Source organism: Amblyomma americanum, chromosome 9 (genome assembly GCF_052857255.1).
Source record: "Amblyomma americanum isolate KBUSLIRL-KWMA chromosome 9, ASM5285725v1, whole genome shotgun sequence".
Lineage (NCBI taxonomy): Eukaryota > Metazoa > Arthropoda > Arachnida > Ixodida > Ixodidae > Amblyomma > Amblyomma americanum.
In genome coordinates this window covers 84,396,386-84,417,681 of record NC_135505.1, presented here as the reverse complement: position 1 = coordinate 84,417,681, position 21,296 = coordinate 84,396,386, and the positions used below count along the sequence as shown (strand labels likewise).

The 21,296-nt window shown below is 43.7% G+C and overlaps 1 protein-coding gene across 1 annotated transcript in view; it reads right to left on the bottom strand.

Annotated features, from left to right (window-relative positions):
• LOC144105561 (venom metalloproteinase antarease TserMP_A-like) overlaps positions 1-20,942 on the bottom strand; it is a 77,794-nt gene extending 56,852 nt beyond the window's left edge. Inside the window, exons 1-2 of the mRNA XM_077638679.1 lie at positions 20,855-20,942; positions 56-228 (exon numbers count right to left, since the gene is read on the bottom strand). Coding sequence (XP_077494805.1) covers positions 56-228; positions 20,855-20,942 — 261 coding nt within the window. The remainder of the gene's footprint in view (positions 1-55; positions 229-20,854) is intronic.
• Positions 20,943-21,296: the final 354 nt, after the last annotated feature.

The window sequence follows — 21,296 nt, the reverse complement described above, 5'->3', positions numbered from 1 at the left end:
AAAAACATGTCAGGCTTTCAGCAAGTCACCATTCGTTGCGACGCTGCCAGCTTACCAAATCTACAATAGGCCGTCCACTTTCTTCTGAGTGCACATACAGGTTCGGCGCTGCTACAGATGCCTTCTCCAAGTTTAATATCAGCGTATCATGAATGCGCAAAAGAAGTCTGCCATCGCCTGCACGTTCCTGGAGGAGCCGGGGGTAAACCAACTTCGCCGCATGAACACCTGCAAAAATCGTTGTCCTTCAGAGCATCAGAACATCTCACGCTTCGTATTCATCTCTTCTCCTTGAAATAGCAACATATATTGACGTTTGTGTCGATAGTTTGTCTGCTTTTTGATTCGAGTACTAAGGCTGCGGCAGCACTGCAAAGCAGGGGAAGCTGCAATCATGTCATTGGAAGCGTACGTTTCTTATAATGCTCTTAAAAAAAATCTGTTTCTGATTTTGCAATATTCACCACCGCAGAGCGAAATATCTCTCCATTCATACTTAGGCAAGATAGATACTTTTTGCGCATTGTCATGGTGAGAGCTACTTTCGCTATTCTGCAATTCTTCTTGTTAAAAAGAATGCTATGTACATGTAAGCGGCACACCAGATATGTCATTACAAAACTGTTAGAGTAAAGCTACCAGAATGTTGAGAAGGATTTAAAAGTTTCATGGACTTCTTAAGTTCTTGCCTGTTAACTACCTTTCCTAGTGCAGGAAAGGTACTTTGACAATAAAGTAACACAAGCAGCAGCAGCAGCGTTGCCACGCAGAAAAACCATGACTATGAACAAATCAAACTATTGGCAGTAGCTCTTGATAAAGGAGAAATAAGTGAAAAAAAATGCCAATAGCCATTGAAGTGAGCGCGTACCTCTGACCCACCGTTGCCTCCAACAGCACTTAACGCTGACTAAATTAGTTGCAGGTTCCTAAAACAGAGCGTAACTAATCTGAATTTTGTTCTAGTCGGGGGATTGTAGTGGAGTCGAAATGTCATCAGTTGTTTCTAAGAACATATCAAATAAATTCCTCTGGGCAATGACTCAGATTTGATCCCTGTTATCTATTGTAATTACAATTGTTTCTGTTAGAGGGTAATTCTTTCCATGCAGAAAATATCCTAAGCAGTTAGAACAGCTATGCTTTGGAATAAACTAAACGTTGAAAGTTACCGTCCAATTTACCTTTTATCCTCTATAACAAAAGTGATGGAACGCGTGACAGGAAAGTTGACAATAGCTTGTCGTAAGCTATGTAGGTTTGGTAGATTATGCTGATTAAAATAAACTATTGCTTTAAAACGTAATCTTTGCTCCTCATATAAATTCGGGTAGCTTTGTTTGTACTGACACATCTCAGACTAACTTTAACAAATTACTCTTTTTGCAGAAAAACGCCATTCGTCACGTAGCCAATGCCAATAGTGACGCTCATACAAACGAGCTTTTCCCGTCATTTGATGTTCTGTCCGTACAGCACACTCGCAAATTTAATCACGTTATGAAATGTAAACATAGTATAAGAAACAACACCACCATTTTCTTAACCTATGCAATTTGAGAAGACCCTTGCATTAACGTACTTATTCCTAACCAGAGACCACTGGTTAATACCCTTTTCTCATACAAACCATGGCGTGCACATGCTGCAGCACCATATGCGTGAATATTTAAATTTCCAAACACAAAAAATAATAACATAATGAAGATTATAGAAGATAAATGAAAGAAATACTTTATTCAAGAAAAAATATCGATTTGGCTGTAATATTTAATTGAACGTAATTGGTTGCGTATGAATAATGAGCTATAGTGTCTTTGTAAATATCTTTCTTGTCGTTAGAAGTATTTGCACTGTTCTGCAGTTTTCGTATTACTGCTTCTTTGTTGTTGTTTCCACTGTTTACAGTTCTTGTTTATCTTTGCTCTCACTTTTGTGGAATATTTTGTTCGCCACATGTATATGGTCATACCTGCGTGCTGTTCGTTTGTCAGCCATACTTACATTCTTTGTGTTACACTTACGTAGTCGAGTAGAAGATACATGTATATGCGTGTATAGCAGTGTCTACCTGAACGCACACATTGAATGTAAATTTATGTTGAGGTACAAAAACTGTGTGTATTGGGCATTGTTCTATGTTTTTCTAAACACCTCTAGCATTACTGTCTCTTGCCCACGCTAAACAAGGGTAGGAACCTTGTGAAGCTACTTTGTTAGTAGTTTTTTCTTCTTCCCCTGGCATTTTTTCTTCTGTTGTGCAGGCAGGAAAAGGAAAATGCGCAATAAAGATGACAGATGAAAAACTGCTTTAGATACACTTGATCAATTTTTTGCGTGCAGTAAATTTTTTATATGGCTCGCAATGCTGGTTCAATCTAGGACAGTCCACCGAATTAGGTTTCTACACGCAATGAAAAATATACGGTAAAACTTCAAGGATAAGCTTCTCACCATGGGTACAATAAGTGGGCAATTACACATTAGCATCCACCCAAGTGCATTCATATGGCTACTAAGGAAACATAAACAGTTCGAGCAGAAGATTGAGAGTCTAAGAAAAAACTAGTCCTGGCTGGGTGTCAACTGTGAAACTGCTTTTAAATATGTAGTTTCACTTTTCAGACGTATGGCTAGGCTTAGTAGGATGCTAATGAGTCATTACTCCTTCAATACAAATTTGCTCCACCGAGAGGGTAGCCTTTAGACGCGAGATGCCATGAGTATATCTGTCTAAATAACTAATGTTTTCAATGCATTCATTTACTGTTTACTACTACATAAGCTTAAAAGAGGGGGTGTCAGATTTGTCTCGTTAGATTCGAACTGTTCTTTTTAATGAATGAGCATGAATACGCGGAAGTAAACAGGAAAGCACCCGATGTATTGAAAACTAATAATGATGTTCTCCAAGAACCAACATTGGGCCTTTTTCTGCTCTTAAAATTAGTAAACAACTAACAATCTACCATGCACACGACTTTGTACTATACGTCAATAAAACTAAAATTTCCAGAACTGCTGAAAATGAGCACACCATTGGCACCTTCGCCAAACGAACTTTCCTAAAACAGTTTTTGGCTACATGTTCCTTAGCTAACACCAAAGTTATTTGAAAGTACTACATATTTTTCAGTGCAAATAACACCAGTATCAACAAAAATAGCAACCGCTCTCGAAGCCGCATCACTCTCAAAGAGTTAGTGAAACGAATTATTAGGAGCTGTGACTGTAACTCAGTTAATGTGTCGCTCACACATGCAATAAGTCCGTTCAATGATTTAGAGATATAGAAACATATTTTATTAAAGCCATATATTTCCTGATACAAAACAATACTTCAATCTTATTACCTCTTTTTTACGGTAAAATATTATTGATGCACGTTCTCTGTATGGCTTAACGCAAAGTGCATAACAGCGTTTGCAGGTTACAGAGATTACTGCTTTGCGCATTATATTGTATTGGCACAATCGAGAAGCTACCGCTTTCGTCCTTCACTTACTAATTATCCTTCGCGACGATTAAGTAATCTAGTGTTGTATTTGCAATTTATTTTTAAAGTACTGAATAATGTACTCGTCCAACAGTAACTTTTACAGCGTAAGATTACTTGCTTTACTCGCCTATATGCCGCTGCTATATTGCGTCCACGCACAAAAATAATTATGGCACTTGCTTATTTACATAAACTGCAGTTCAGTCTTGGAACGCACTACAGCAGCACATTACTCGCACAAATATTACAAACAACTATTGAAGGCTACTGAGACAGAACAAGTTTTCAGTACACTGGGCTCATTGAGGCAGACCAGTGGGGCACGCGGGTGGAGCGGATCTGACACGTTTCTTTCTTCGTCGGTTAACCGCATGCTAGAAAGGACGACCTTAGAGAAGCAATGCTGGCGTGCTCACCACTGACAGTGCTCTACAATGCATGCCTGCTACGACGGTGTACGGTGCCGCATATCTTGACATCACGTCACTGCTATGCCAGGTGGAAGCTGCTACTTAAGCAAGCCACAGAAATGAACGCCTAGCTAAACAGTAGGGCACGCAGACGGAGTGGATCGTACACGCTTCTTTCGGCTTCCTAGGTTAGTGTAAAATTTTCTCACCATTTCGTCCTGCCTAGCCCCACTGGTCTGCGCTGAAACACAATGCTTCTTGATGAAGGGCTTTGCCTTGCTTGCCATAAGTAAATTGGTAATGAATTCGCATGCCTCCGATGTACATGATGTGAACGCTTGCACCATTTCAGAAATTGCTCTGGAATTACTAAAACTACGTTAAAAGCAATGATCAGCGACGACTTTTACGGCGCTCAGGCTTCGGATCCCACCGCTGCCAACAGTTTCTGCGGCACGTGTAGCAGCATCCCACCGCTGCCACCAGTTGTTACGGGCCGAGTAGCATGGCCAGTTGTTGTGATTCAGGGTAGTGTTGTTTGGCCAGAGAGGGAATGAGGACGAATATAAGCTCACATTTGGGGCAACGAAAACACACACAGGTTTACTGGCGCTTAGGGAAACTTAATTACTTATTTTACGAGAGAGAACAAACAGTAAAGAATTAAGAGTTCATAGCGTCGAGCAACTGATTGAGCCTTGTCGCCAAGGCCCAGAGCGATCGTTCCTACTCAAGACGCTCGTTAAATACACTGACGCTCCGCCTCTTTCACCAACGAGACACAGATTGGAAGAGTCGCCGCACATAGCCGGCAGAGCCCCGTGGGAATGGGTGAGGAGGATTTGGAGGTCCGCTGCCACTTCGCCCGAAGCTGTCAGTCGCGGTGCGGTTAACTCCGGGATGGCGCCATTGACCGCTCTCCCCTTCGACTGTAGACCGTCGGTCGCGTCTGGCGAGGAACTGCAGACAAAGGGAAGGCCATCTCCAACTCTTCGAGAGTGTGGGAAAGATTCCAGCGGCTGCTTCCAGGGGAGGCATCTTTTTTTCGCAGGGGTCCTTGTGGGGTCAACGATGTGTCGAAATTGCCGCTACCGCGTGGTCATCCCGGTCGATTAGTCTTCGCATTATTCGCTGCCGGTCGATGAATCTTCGCTTTAATCGTCGGTATGAATCCCTTTCATAACACGACCACCAAATCTGGGCGTGAGCAACATGCAGATACACGAGAAATGGAATTCCATAAGAACATCTGATAATGAATCAGCTGACCAAGCCGGTCACGCGGATGCTGACACCCTCAGTTTGCTTGCCCGAGAGGCACTGAAACTCTATAAAAGCTTGAACAAATGCTGACGAGAATGGATGTGCTAGAGAAGCAACTTAATGTCGAAAGTGTCAAACAAGAAGGTGTGTTGAAGACACCAGAAAAAACAAAAACGGTTTTTGCTTTAGTAGAAAGTGCCATGTTTTTGGCAAGTCAATAGGAAGGAGTAAAAAAAAAAGTTATCACCCGATGAAAAAGAAGTTGCCCTACTCAGGAAAGAAGTTGCAAGATTGCAGACGGAAATGAAAGCTAGAGATGGTGAAATAAAGCCGATCAAGATAGCCATAAATGATATTGAACAGTATTCACTTCGACATAACATTGAAATACACTTAGTGGAACAAAAGGAAAGTGAAGACCTTATGAGCACAATAGTTGATATTGCAGAAAAGCTTCAATAGCCCAAAGCGGCTATGAGCAACATGGAAGCTATGAGCAGCGAAATAGGAAAGGCGCCTCGCTTATACTGGTGAGGTTTCGGAATCGAGGAATTCTCGGCACGTAGATGGAGAACAGCGCTTAGAGATGATGGAATTTTTATCGATGAGAACATGACTCAATATGTTCGAAAGCAGATGTGGGCCCCCAGATAGAAAGCAACAAAGAAGGCTCACAAATCATTGTGTACACGCAATGGTGCAGTGTTTGTAAGAAAAATACAAGGCGCATCAGTAATAAGAATCGAATCATTAGGTTACTTGGCACTCTTGCAGTGAACACAAAGCTCTCTAAGAACGTCAAAGAATGAAACTCTCACTAGTCCTGACAGAAGAAAGATGCATTAGGTACGTAGAAGTCATCCATATAAATATTCGTGGCATCAGAAAGCACTGGATGAACTAATTACTCATTTAAGCGAAAAGTAGAAACTCCAGAATGTATGTATTTTCACTTAAATTAACGCAAATGAAATAGCATGCCGCACATATAGATTGCACAGCTGTGATTCTTACTTTTATTGTAGGAATAACCGGACAGGTGACGGCATTCTGGTGTTCCGTAAAAAGTAATGGGTTTCCGAACAAGTTCCGAAGATTAAGACATTCTAGTAACAGCTATTTCACATATTAAACCTCGGTGTATGACAATACAAGGCCGAGCGACATTAAAGCTAGTGTGGACAAACCTAGATATATTATTGTAATTATTCTGAACGGCATTTTAAGAACAGTACAATTTCCAGAGAATATAGAGACTTCCGTTGCGCGCCCTACATACAAGGAGGAAGCAAAAGATGACTGCAATGACTACAGGCCTATAGTCATTTCTTTTGTTATCTCACTTGATAGGGAAATATTTTAAAATATCGCGGTTAAGTTCTGTGACAAGCATTCTTTAATTTCAAAGCTCCGCTGGGGTTCAGAGAACACAAGAGCGCAACTATTTTATTAGAAGACCCCAGGGACGTGATTATTGGAGCACTTGACCACAGCCAGATTATATTCATTTTGTTCTTGGACACGGGAAAAGCCTTCGATACAGTTGGTCTAAATTTCTTGATTAAAAATTTAATTTAGTAGGATTCAGGCGAAAATTCGATGACTTTTTTAAAGTGTTTTTCAGATAGATATCAGAGTGTAAAAATAGAAAGCGTGCTGAATTCGGAAACACTTGTAAGATATGCTGTTCCCCAGGGTTTGACAGTTGGACCTATGCTGCTCAATATCTACGTCAACGATCCTCATATTTTACAGCTATCTTTCCGTGTATATCAATACGTGGGGACACCGCCCTGGCTCTCACGCCCTCTCCATTTGAACAAGCTACAAAAATCTTACAGGCGCGCATAAGTAATTTTCTAAGCTGGATGAACTCCAATTGCATATTTGTAAATCAATACAAAACGAAACTTAAGTGTGATAGGTGCCCTCATTAGCAAATATAGGTATGTAACAAGATATATGTTCACTTAAATAATTATGAATGGTGGCACTGTCCGCTCCTTGGACAACAGAACACCTCTAAAATACCTCGGTTTGTACCTAGATAAATTATCAAATTGGAATGCGCATATGGCACACATTTGTAAAAAGCTCTATACAGTGGCATTATACATCCATAGACTGTGTGAGGGCGCTGGCGCTCAAACCAGATAAAAGATGCACGAAGCTCTTGGCGAAAGCGTCATCCGGTATGGAATTACTATGTATGGCTTTTGATCAGCTAATAAAAAAGGGTAAACAGTGTGCTTCGAAAAATTCTAAAAAGTTTAGTCTAAGGAAGTAGTCTACATAAGCTAAAAAGAAGTGCAATAATGAACGTAATCCAAATATTAAATATGCAGCAGCTGAACCGTTATGTCGTCCTCTCTTAATATATTACGAAACTAAGCATAAAGAGTTATTGAAACAAAATCTATTGCTCAGTACTTTTCAATTGACACTTTTTTCTTCCTCCAGTTGTGCCACGTGCAGGCACTTATGTGTGATTACCTTGTCTTTGTAATAAACTGTACTTCTCTGTTTCTGTCTCTACATCTTCTAGTGATGTATTTGTTTATTAATTCAAACGTGCGTTGCTTCAATACTTCTTAAGTATACTTTCTTTCGTTGCGTGTAGTTTAGCGCCTGCTTAGTGCATTGTCCAAGAAGCGCTATTGTCTGTACCTTTATTTTTTGCCTTAACTTCTTACGTGTACTTTCTTTTTCCTTTTGTATATGCACAGTTCGTTCACATTTAGAGCTCCTTTCAAGATGTATTTCGCTTCGCTGATCCACCTGCCGACAAGCACTGCCTGCTCAGGTGGGCTTTGCATGTAAGCGAGAGGACAATGCGAGTAATAAAGTATTATTGTTATTCTTATATAAATGATTCTGAGCCACACTAATATTTTTATAATTTATTCCATTCATATTTCTTATGCTTTTACCTGACTGCTTTTACCACTTTGTAAAAGAAGAATCATTCAAAAAACCTTTAAATGAATTCTTTGGATTTGCCCGTACAGACAGTGCAATGCAGGCAAACACTTCGAAATAATTGTTTTGTATGCAATTACAAGTGTCGCAACAGGTATTTCCTGCCTAGTCTTCAGGGTGCAAACAATAGTAGAGGAGAAGTGTGGGACTAGCTAGGGAAATAAGAAATCCTAATACTGTTTTACTGTTACGATTTTTCACATGTTTCTCAGGCGACTCGACGAGACAGCTAAGTATTCGCAAACTCATTCTTTTCTGGCAGTTGTGAGACGAATCCTATAGGCTTAGAAATGCTCTGCATTTAGAGAACCAATTTGCTTGTTGCTTTGATACTTGTGTCTTCTTGACCGTACCTAATAGCCTTGAAGGTTCAGGTTTATGTTCCCAGCGGCTACCGAAAGCAATATCTCCCCCGCTCCCCAACATACACACACACTTCGTTTGCAAAATTAGCGCTGCGAGCACACCTATTTGGCCAGAAACCTCCGTTAGGTTGTGTGAACTCCGCTGATCGTCGTCGCACATATTTTGCGTACATTAATCCAGAAGGGTAACATGGTGGACAGGATATGATATGAAAACTGCACCAACTGGCATTAGCCATTTAACTCAGCAATACCTCGCTATATAACCTTGATTCTCCGGTTTGTGGAATAAACAGCAGTTGTAATGACGAATGCGTGAGGAAATGTATTTGGCGGAGCAATATCACTATTTAGAGAAGCTTCTCTTTCCTCGTCGGCTGTGACATTTAGTGGAGGGAAGAAAAAGCATACAAAATTTGAAAACTCATACACAGAGCACAGACAATAGGAAGATAACGAAAAAACCTTTTGATGCACAAGGTGAATGCTTGCTGCGAAAGAAATGATCCTCACTCTAATTCTATGCAAATCAATATTTGTTGCCGGCAAGATAAGTCAATTTTACATATACAGCATACGTGATCATTCCTTGAAATAAAATACATGCTATACCTAAATATACAAGGGCTCTTAAAGATTTCATTACTTCCAATGGATGTGTAAACAGTGAAATGAAGATATAATAAATGGGTACATCTTGAATGTTGAAAGATTAAGATGGATATTTTAGTAAACATTTAAACCCGAACGTGATGTAACATACAGGAAGTGACCTTCCATAAAACATAGAAATATATTCAGACTTGAGCAAAACAAGAAACGCCTTCAAATATCATCCGAGACCAGCGCCACGTGAAATGCTTTCTTTCAAATGGCAAAGGGCAGACAAGAAAAAAGCACGACATGCTGATCTTTTCCGCTCTTTTACTGGGCATGCGATGCTGTTCTCTACAGAATCAAAGCTTGCTTTATTGAATACTACAGTCATTGCTCCCTACACAAAGGTGCGCGTTAAAACGTCTCAGCACGCTTAATGATCGGGATTTGGCGCCTCTTGTGCAGTGTGGTGGCGAAATCAGAGTCCTTGAATGCGTTTATATTTAGTGCTCAAGCGTATTTATTGGAAAATATAAAGTTGTAAAATAAAAATTTTGGTCCAGCATTCGTGACCGTTTTCTTGGTCGTGATGTGAGGATAGCTGTATCGCCGAATATGCCTTTTCCCAAAAGGTGAGCGCCTAGTTCATTGCGCTTCTCGATCTTACAATGTATTAGCCTGCTTACAAATTTTGAAGTCATAATAGTATCTGTATTATAAATAGACACTAAAAGGCCGCCTATTAATGTAATGCAAACAGACCAACGTCATCATACTCTTTTTATTACGTTTTCATGCTCCGTGAGCAGCAATTTTAGCCTTCTATATGAAAGACAGACGTCCGCCGTGTGCCAAAACTCCTGCCCATCAATGCATGCTCTTCACGCGCGGGATGGTGCCCGTTCCTGCTGTTTACCTTCATTTTCATCGCCATTAGAAAACAGAAGCTGTGTACAAGAGGCTCCTGCAGAACGTCGGTACTATGTCCAGCACCTCGTTTTCAGGTGATAGTTGTGGGCGACATTTTGAATGTTTCCGGTGTCCTTTGCGCCAGGGAATTGATTTCATTGTGAAAGGTGTGCGGCGTGAGCACCGAATCATTAACAACTCCACCGCTGGAGCGCTTTCCGGAGATATTTTAGAGCAATAAAAGCGCAAAGCGCAAGTGTATTGCCGCTAATCTTTGCAGTGCTTGTTCATTCCTCAAACCTGCCGCCACGCCGCTTTATCGCTTTGTTTGCGATGCAAGACGCGGCCAGATTGATTTAAATTGATCGCATCCAGACAGAGCTGACTCTACGTTGTTCCGGAATTTTCTAGCAACTTTGCACGCTTTATCTCGAAAGTTCGCTATCAGCTTTAAACTGAGCACGGCCGACACGGCGGGCATTCTGTTCGGCGTCCGCCGAGCACGTTTGTTGCTACGCCGTCGCCGAGTGATTCAGTCCATTGTGGGTGCAAGTAAGCCCCAAATAAAGTTTTGTTTAGTCGCCATCTTCGCTGTCGTTCTGGTCCTCGGAATACAGTCACCACTTTGTGACATCTGATGGAGGTGCGGGGTGGCCTTCCATGTTCCGGACGCCCCCTTCAAGTCCTGACGCCAGCCATCATCGCTTCGCACCCGACGACGAGCCAGCAGCTCAGCGAGTTAGCCGACGCCTTCAAGGAGAGGAGCCTGAGTTCGGGACCCTGCTGGACTGCACCAGACAGCGAAAAGACGTTTCTACGAGCACCGCAACATCGCCGGATATGCCGACACCGATCATACTACAGCAGCCCCGGGTGCCGCCAACTTTCAATGGATCCCTAGGCGAAGAGCGAAGACCCCGAAGAATGGTTGGACCAATTTGAGCGCGTGGCATCATTGAACAAGTGGGATGATGCGGCAAAAATTGGACACGCATATTTCTCATTGCATGGCTCCGCAAGCACGTTGTACGAAAACCACGAGTCGTCTCTAACGACCTGGGAGCTATTCAAGAGGGAACAATTGGAGGTATTCACCACTGTCATGAGGAAAGAAAGAGCCGAACGACTCCCCGAGTCCTGGATCCAGCTTCCGAATGAGCCCGTTCGTGGTTATTTCGAGAAGATGAGGCTCCTATTTCGCCGCGCTGACCCCGAGATGGCCGAGGAAAAGAAAGTTCAGTTTTTAGTGCGCGGCGTACAACAACTCTTTGGCAGCCTCGTCCGCCAGCCGCCAGAAACAGTCGAGGAATTCTTGCAAGAAGCCTGCATGATTGAGAAGACCCTCGACGTTCGAGCTCGGCAGTACAATCTCTCTTAATCTTCCTGTGCAATCCTTTCGGACACGAAGACCACCAGCAGCGCAAACTTGCGAGAAATTATTCGCGAAATCGTCCGAGAGGAGCTACGCCGATTACTGCCATCCTCCCCACAGCCGCAAGAAGCGACTGGGATGGATGTGGTACGGGGAGAAGTGCAACAGGCACTTGGCACCTTGACGGCCACAGAACCCCAGGCCATGACCTACGCCGCTACAGTAAGGACTCCTCAGCCCCGACGAGAACCCCCTACGTCCTCCCCCAGATGAGCCACTTGTTCCACAACGCCGCCTTCCAGCCTCCGCCCGCCGAGCCTATGACTGACCTTCAGGCCCCAGGAAATTCGACGCCTGGAGGACGTTCGAAAACCAGCCGTTGTCTTTCCTATGCGGTGAGGCCGGCCATATTCTTCGTCACTGCCCATACCGACGTATCGGTCTTCGAGGATTTGCCGTTAAAGCCTCACGACCATGCTTTGGACAACGTCCGCAGGAAATCGACGAGTACCTGCGTCGCGAAGAGTACACGCCGAACCGCCTTTCGCGCTCACCATCACCGTCAACCTCTGGCTTTGCGTTGCCACGCCACTGCTACGAGGTACGATGAATGTCTCCCAGCCCGAGCAGGGGAAACTAAAGACAGCTACCTCTGGAGGTGAGGTTGCTCACGAGCGAAACACCAAAGATCCTCCACCGACCACGCCCCATGGAGACGCTGCACTCGCTACGCCGCATTAAGAAGCTGCACTCGCTGCACCGACGCCGCAGAGAATGACAACCCCGACCACGACGCGACCTGCATTCAAACCGAAAACTCCACACAGAAAAGCTTCGACCACACGCCACTCCCGCGACTCGCATACGCGACGAAGCCGTGACCCGACGCCGAGAGCGACATGCAATGCAAGAGTCAGGACCTCCGACTTAGAAGTGACAATCGACGGCAGGTAAGTTACCGCTCTAGTCGACACAGGAGCCGATTACTCGGTGATGAATGGAACATTCGCTGCGCATCTGATAAAAGTCACAATGGCTTTGGACGGTCCATAAATTCGCACCGCAGGGGCCACCTCATTACGCCATCAGGACGATGCACTGCGGGAGTGACTGTAAAAGGACATAGCTATCCTGCGACCTTTGTTGCGCTACCGCAATGCTCCCGCTAAGTGATCTTGGGTATGGATTTCCTTAATGAGAATCAGGCGATTATCTACCTGCGATCCAAGCTGAACACGCTTTCGACGGACGAAGCCATCGCTTCGATAAAAACTCAGGAAAATCACGTTGCCCACAGTGTCCTGGAAGAAGAAGTGAGCGTCCCACCCCGTTCAAGCGTTATCGTGGCCGTAGGCGCCACGAAAGCCATTAACGCTGAAGTCATCATCGAGGGGAACATGCAGTTGCTACTAGACCGAGGAATCAGCATCGCAAGAGGCATCGCACATTTCCGCTATGGCCAGGCCAAAGTACTGCTGACTAACTTCAGCGAAGAATGCCGGCACATTAACAGAGGAACGACGATTGCTTTCTTCGACGAAATATCCGACGTACGAGACTCCTTCGCCCTCTCCGGCCCCCTCCGCAGAAGATTCGCCTGACCAAGAGAACTCGCCCACTTTCGACATCAACCCAGCCTTGCCTCGGAACAGACAAGACCAGATCCGCAAAATGCTTCAAAGCTACAGTAAGTGTTTTTCGACATCGCCGAAGGTCCGACAAACGCCAATTGCCAAGCATCGCATTATAACGAGCCAGCACGTCCGACCTCGCCTTAAAAGACCCTGCCGTGTGTCACCGCGAGAACGAGAAGCCATCCGAGACCAAGTCGAAGAAATGCTTAGGGAAGACGTAATCCAGCCTTCAAACAGACCATGGGCGGCACCGGTTGTTCTAGTGACAAAGAAAGACGGCGCACTTCGATTCGGCGTGGATTACCGCCGCTTGAAAACATAACAAAGAAGGACGTCTACCCCCTCCCCCGCATCGACGACACACTAGACCGGCTCTGCAACGCCATGTATTTCTCATCAATGGACCTCAAGAGCGGCTACTGGCAAATTGAGGTGAATGAAAAAGACGGCGATGTTTCAGCGAGTAATGGATACAGTGCTGGCAGGCCTGAAGTGGCAAATTTGTCTGGTATATTTAGATGACGTCGTTTTCTTCGCCTCAAACTTTGAAGAGCACCTCAAAAGACTTCGAACAGTACTAGACGCCATCAAGTCGTCTGGCCTAACCTTGAAAGCAGAGAAGTGCCACTTTGCCTACGAACAGCTGCTGTTACTAGGCCACATCATTAGCAATGAGGGAGTACGCCAAGACCCGCAGAAAACAGCTGCTATTGAACAGTTTCCACCGCCGGCCGATAAGAAAGCAGTGCGCAGGCTCCTCGGACTGTGCGCATATTGCTGACGATTTGTGAAAAAATTTTCGCGCATCGCCGAGCCGCTGACGGAATTGACGAAGGCAGACATGCCATTTAAATGGCAACTGCCGCAAGCAGAAGCCGTCAATGAACTTCAGCGTCGTTTACAGTCCCCACCGATCCTCGCGCATTTTGACGAAAACGCCGATACTGAAGTTCATACCGACGCGAGCAGCGTGCGGCTAGGCGCCGTCCTCGTTCAAAAAAGCGACAGGGTGAAGAAAGCGATCGCATACTCTAGCCGTTCTCTTTCCAAGGCCGAGGCTAACTATTCGACAACTGAGAAGGAGTGCCTTGCCATCATCCGGGATACGTCGAAATTCCGTTCCTACCTGTACGGACAACCGTTCAAGATGGTCAGCGGTCACCACGCTCTCTGCTGGCTTGCCAATTTGAATGTCCCCTCTGGCCGCCTCGCTCGATAGAGTCTGCGCCTCCAGGAATTTGACGGCACCGTCGTTTACAAGTCCGTACGCAAGCACTCTGACGCCGATTGCCTCTCACGAGCCCATGTAGATACACCGCCGCCGGACGACGATGAGAACGCCTTCCTGGGACCCATCAGACGAAGCTCTTTTGCTCAGCAGCAACGCTCAGACCCCGACTTAAAACGCCTCATCAAGTACCTGGAAGGCAGGGTTTCTTCACTCCCCCCTTCATTCAAGCGAGGACTGTCTTCCTTCTGTGTACAGAATGATGTCTTTGTGAAGAAGAACTTCGCAGCGAGAAAACCAGCCTACCTTCTCGTTGTACCTGGTGGTCTCCGCGAAGAAGTTCTACACGCTTCACACGACGAGTCGACAGCTGGACATCTCCGGTTTACTCGCACCCTCCGCCGCATTCAAGATAAGTATTACTGGCCCCGACCATCCGCCGATGTCGCACATTATGTGAAAACGTGCCTAGATTGTCAGCGGCGAAAGAACCCTCCCACAGGACCAGCAAGAATGCGGAACCTCATTGAATCTCCCTCGAGGCCATTTCAGCTGATCGGCATGGTCCTGCTTGGCCTTTTTGGAAAGTCAACGTCTAGAAATAAGTGGATCATCATAGCTACCGACTATCTGACCCGCTACGCCGAGGCGAGAGCCCTACCGAACGGAACAGCAGCAGAAGTCGCCAATTTTTTCGTGGAGTGCATACTTCTTCGACACGGCGCCCCCGATGTGCTCATCACGAACAGAGGAACAGCATTCACGGTGGAACTAATGCAAGGCATCCAGCATTACAGCCAAACCAGCCACCGGAGGACAACTGCATACCATCCGCAGACCAGCGGACTGACCGAGCGCCTGAACAAAACCATCGCCGATATGCCTGCCAGGTATGTCGATATCGAACACAAAACCTGGGATGTCATCCTGCCTTACATAGTCTTTGCCTAAAACAGCGCAGTGCAAAGAGACCACCTATATAACTCCTTTTAGGCTCGTCCATGACAGGGAGGCCACGACCACGCTACATGTGATGCTGCCCAACGTTAGAGAAGAAGAGAACGTCGATGTCGCCTGCCACATTCAATGCGCAGACGAAGCTCTAAGGCTTGCCCGATTACGGAGCAAAGATCTGCAGCGGACCGACGCCAGACGCTACAGCCTACGAAGTGGCAAAGCGAAATACAAGCCAGGAGACCAAGTCTGGGTTTGGGCACCCATTGGCCGCCGTGGATGTAGTGAGAAGCTTTCGCGCCGCTATTTCTACCCTTACAAGGTTCTTCGTTGGCTAGGTGAGCTAGATTAGGAAGTCATTCTTGACGCATTAACTGCATCGCAGCGACGCCGCGTACGACCAAAGGTTGTCCATGTCGTCTGTCTGAAGCCCCTGTTATACGCGATAAAGGACGCTGCATTTCCACACTCTATTTTCGCAAGATACGTTTTATTTGTTGCTAGTCACATTATTTGTTTTAGTACATGGGATCGACGCTCCTTTGAGAGGGGAGTAATGCCGCGAATCATTGCACTGTTTGTTTCCTTCTACAAATATGCCCCCACGCCATTTTATCGCTTTGTTTGCGACGCAAGACGCGACCAGATTTATCTGGATTGATGACATCCTGGCGGATCCAATTCAATGTTGTTCCAGAATGCTCTAGTAACTTTGCACGCGTTATCTCGAAATTTCGCTATCAGCTTTAAATCTAACATGGCCGACAGCGGTGGGCATTCTGTTCGACGACCGCCGTGCGTGTTTGTTGCTACGCCGCCGCCGAGTGATTCAGTCCACTGTGGGCGCGAGTCAGCCCCAAATAAAGATTTGTTCAGACGCCATCTTTGCTATCGTTCTGATCCTCGGATTGCAGTCACCACTTCGTGTCAATATAATTTCGCTCGCCAATGGTGTAAGTGACATCGCTCAATAGAACGGTCGACAAAGCTCGTTCGTAGCGTTTTGTTTACCTGCTCTCTGGAGAAACTACTCTGTAATATTCTAAATAATCAGCAAAGTTGCGGCTGCCGTCATTTTTTAACGACTACACACACACACACACACACACACACACACACACACACACACACACACACACACACACACGCGCGCGCGCGCGCGCGCACACACGCACACACACACACACACACACACACACACACACACACACACACACACACACACACACACACACACACACACACACACACACACACACACACACACACACACACACACACACACACACACACACACACACACACACACACACACACACACACGCGCGCGCGCGCACACACGCACACACGCACACACGCACACGCGCACGCACGCACGCACGCACGTATCTATATTTGTGTAAATGAACTCAGACGACGGGAGCAAAACAGTGAGAAGCCAGCCAGGTCGAGCAAAGACAGATGCGGTGATGGCTGTGCCCTGAAGCGCGATGTCATCTTCGTGTTTCGTACGAAAGATCGTCTTCTTCTTTACAATGTGTACGAGGTGTTACAGACAACAATTTAAGTAATTTTCAAATAATGGCTTTTATGGTTAACAATGTTCCTTTTGCGGCATAGTATTTACCAGTGTTGAAAGACGCCATGAATCAGGTGAATTATTTTATTAGTAAGCTAGTTAACCAAATTTTAATAATAAACTTTTTAACCATTACAGTTAGGCGCTTAGTTGCAATTAGTGATCTGTAGCTGGTCGTTAGTAACAAGTTATTAGTTTTTATAAATTGCAAAACGCGATTACTCTTGGCACTGTGGCTCGACAAAATTTAACTTTTTCGACTTTTTACATAAACAATACAGGTTGCTTTGCCTGCATACTTTCGAATGCACTTGTTTTTTGGCACGATGTAGCCAAATTTTGCCGAGGCACGGCATCGCGGGTAATCGCGCTTTCGAAATTCTAAAAACTGATATGGCTATTAATAACCACCGGCTACAAATTTCTACTTGCAACTAGGGGCCTAACTCTAATAGTGGAAAAGCTTATTTCTGATAATTATTTAGGCAGCTTAAGAGTTAAAACGATTAACCGTTTTCAGATGTCCTTTACATGTTAATACTATGCAGCAAAGCCATATTTGATAACCCAAAAGCCTTTTTTTTTGAAAATTAATTAGTCCTCTCTGTAACACCTAGCTGGCACGTATAAAGGGGGTTTTACTCAGGATTTTACACAAATTTTAAAGTTGCGCTTTTTGAGTTAGAAGAGCGCTTTTACTTGGCATACCATTGTCAGCGGTATAGTACCCAAGAATACAGGTAGACGTGCTAACTAGGAGGCTGGTTGATGAATATTCAATAGTCAACTTTTTAACTCTTACATTTAGTCTCCTTAATTATTGAGATCCGCGTTGCCAACCGTAAGTAATGTCCATATCAGTTTTTTTATAATTTCGAAAACGCTGTTACCCCCGGCGCGGTAGCGTAATAAATTTCATATATTTTGACGAATTACGTGAGCTGGAGAGGTTGCTTTGCATGCAAGCTTCTCAAAAGAGCATGGTTATTGGCACGATGTTGCGAAAAAATTGTTGGGAAAGAGCGCTGAGGGTAACCCTGTTTTCGAAATTATAAAAACTGATATGGATATTACTTATCGGTAGCTACACGCCCATCAGTAATTAAGATTGCTAACAGGAATAGTTAGAAAGTTAACTATTCAATATTATTTAACCAGCTTGCTAGTCGTCACGTTTCAGCTGCATTGTGAAGAGCTATACCACTGAAAATGCTGTGCAGGAAAGATCGCTCTTCTCACTCAAACAGCTTATTTTGAAAAATTGTTTAATACCTTGAGTGAAACGCTCTGTATATATAAATAAAGCACTCCGGAAATACGGCTGTTTGGTTTGAGCAGGTATTTTGTTCAGCTAGGCGGGAATTACGTGCAGTAAAAGATGAATAAATAGACGAATAGGTACAAAAATTGGTTATTAATCTTTTTATCCAGAAAGCTGTTAAAACTTTCTACAGGCTATTTACTACAAGCCATTTCAATGTACAACAGCTGATGTGTAATGCGTTACACGTTATATAGGTTGACGCCAGCAACACCCCATATCCTGATTGATGTTTCCGCTGACTCAGTGAGACAGTTATGTGCCTTTCTTTTTCTAGAAACCAACCGATCATTTCAGCTTCAAATAAAAGAACACTGTCACAGTGACACACTGACACAGCCACACACGGTAACAGTGACACAGCGGATAAGGCAACACTGACACAGTGAGCCAATTATGCGCGTTTCCTTTCCTTAGAAACAACGGAGTCATAAACCTTTTTATTAAGTAGGCGGACACTGATGGCGCCTAATAGCAGGACTGGGCTGTCCAGGGACCCAGTAAGCCAGTTATACTCTTTCCGTTCCTGAAATCCAACGCACAGTTGCCACAACACGGGGAACTAGCCTGTCGAATTTGCTTCGTGGATCGGGCCCTGGAGTCCGTGAAGTGCACCAGAAACGCAATCAAACCGAATGCTGCGAGCGGAAAAAGGCCGAATATGCATGTTGGCTTAGAGACGTCACAATGGACCTGGGAGACTACCAAACCGGCAGTCGCCAGTAGAATGTCAAACTAGCCTCCAGACCTACATTATACACTAAAGAATTCTCAGCCCTAATGTCATTATGTTTTCGCAGATTAATGCGCTAAGCTGGGCGGCGTACATCTGCTAAAATTATAATTTTTATTTTAAGCGTCAAAATCAAAGCTGAGCCAAACTTTTTTATCTCCTTATTCGGCACTGTGGCTGGAAATACCTAGGGCCCAACATCCGTAATTAAGATTTCTCTGATGGCTTTCCACAATGCATATTTATAGAATGGCGTCGCTGCGCGCAATATCAAAGCGCAAATCAACTAATCTCCCCTTTCGTCACCAAATACATTAGCGGCGACTGCATTTGATGTATTAGTAATGCGAGAGATACCATTTTATGATTTCAGAATGCAAGAAAGCCGACTCGACGAGTTAAAAATGAGTATTATTGACGCTCAACATTTCTAACAGCATTTCTTATAAATAAAATTTAAAAACTTGCCATAAATTCAATGTTTGAATGCCTTCAATATCGCAATATAACCGCGCTCTAAAAAATCAGAGGTAAAAAAACGTTGATAACCTAATTTTAGTTCAATATTAACATAATCATTCAGCTCTTGCATAAAAACTAATATTAGCACATTCATTGAGCTCTTGCCATAATTCAGCTCTTGCCATAATGTTTTCTTTGACAAAAAATCATCTGCAAAGACCTCACGAACGTATCTATCACAGTTTTCAAAGCAAAGGTCCGTATACGTTTAAAAAATGAACCTGTAAAGAACGTATAAAAAGCAGAAAACTTATCCACGTCGCGTTCTATTAAGAAAGCCAAATCCAACAAAAAATGCTTCCAAAGCAGTTATCCTTGCTAATATTCATCCATACGCACTAAGGTCCAAATACACGTTAGTATTGCGCATTAAATTGACAATAGCCAATAACAATATTTTAACCAAATATTTGCTGCCGTAAAAATATTATTTCCGAGTACTACTAAGCCACGCTTAACTGCTGATCTAAAACCAGGTACTAAAATGTGTATCAGGTGTATCTTGAACAAAATCAGTGATGATAAATTTTTAAATACGTAAGCAAGGTTGGGGATTTTTCGCAAATTTCAAATTTTTCTGACAAAACTAGAACGAACATTTCTCTGTTAATACTACAAGGTATCAATCAGTAAATACTGAGAAAAGATTACAGTCCAAGTTCTTGATTCCTGCTTTCTGAATTCTGTCCTGACAGAGTGTCTTTCTTGGAATCTACAATTTTTTGAAAAATGTTCGAAATTCTTCGCTTCCAAAATTGTATAGGCAAAAAAGGTTGTCTGTACTGCTATCATGAGAAAAGTGTGGATAAAAATAAGGAAACAAGCAATCAGTTTAAACAACATTCCACTTCGCATTTCAGCCAAATAGCAAATTTGCTTTTCAGCTACCTTCAAAAAACAAGGTTTTCACTTGTAGTGATATAAAAGTCGTTATCCAAAAAATACTTTTCTTGCCACTGTGTGGGCCATTCCTTTGTGAAGGGAGATTTCTCAATCCACCATTCTTTCAATAACCAAAAATGCCATAGGAACTATTTTATGGCCCTTACCTAAACAACGATGTATTTTGGGAACCGATATCGAATATCGCTATTTATTGATAATCATAAAATATTACTTCTGCCTCAGTTTATATTTCTGAAAAAGAAGCACTGTATTCGCTCAGATTGCTGAAATAGTTTTTTCAACGACGTACTTTTTCTCCCCATTATCCCTGAAACTCTGACTTGTATTATATGCACTGATAGGCAGGAAGGAGAATCACTGGTGGTGTAGAGGTCAAAGGAAAACCATATAAAAAAAGGGTTTAAAATGCAGCACCTTAGGTTTCTTCTTGAAATATGACCTGGGAGATTTTATTTCTCTAATTCCTAACTAAACAAGTAATCAATCCAAAGTACTACAAAGTTGTATAGAAAATACCCGCTATTAAAATGTTTAAACATGCAACATTTTGTTTCTGACATGAAACATCACGCCGGTGGCTTACCTGGAGCAGAAATCATCTGCACAAACAAAATTACCACCAGTGGAATCATTTTTCTCCGACTGACTGAAAAACTACAGACCGGTACCATTTAAAGCACTGTTTTATACCTTCTGACGAGTACAAAAGGACACCTACGCAGCAAACAACGCATGAGTCAGTTGCATGAAGCGAATGCTAAAAATCACTTGACTGTGCGTTCTGATCACAGTGCTGACATATCCCCGAAAGATGACATTAAAGTCATTGAAAAGCTATTTTGACCTTCAGATAGTACTTTGACTCTATTTTAAATAACTGCGCATTTCTTCTTAAAATGTTAGCCCTGTTTTGAAGACCGTGCTGTTATTGCTCGACCATCGCAGCTCGAAGAGGCACGCAATGCCATTTTGCATGCTTGTCGACCGAATAACGTCAAATTAAAATATTCAACAACTTTCTAGGA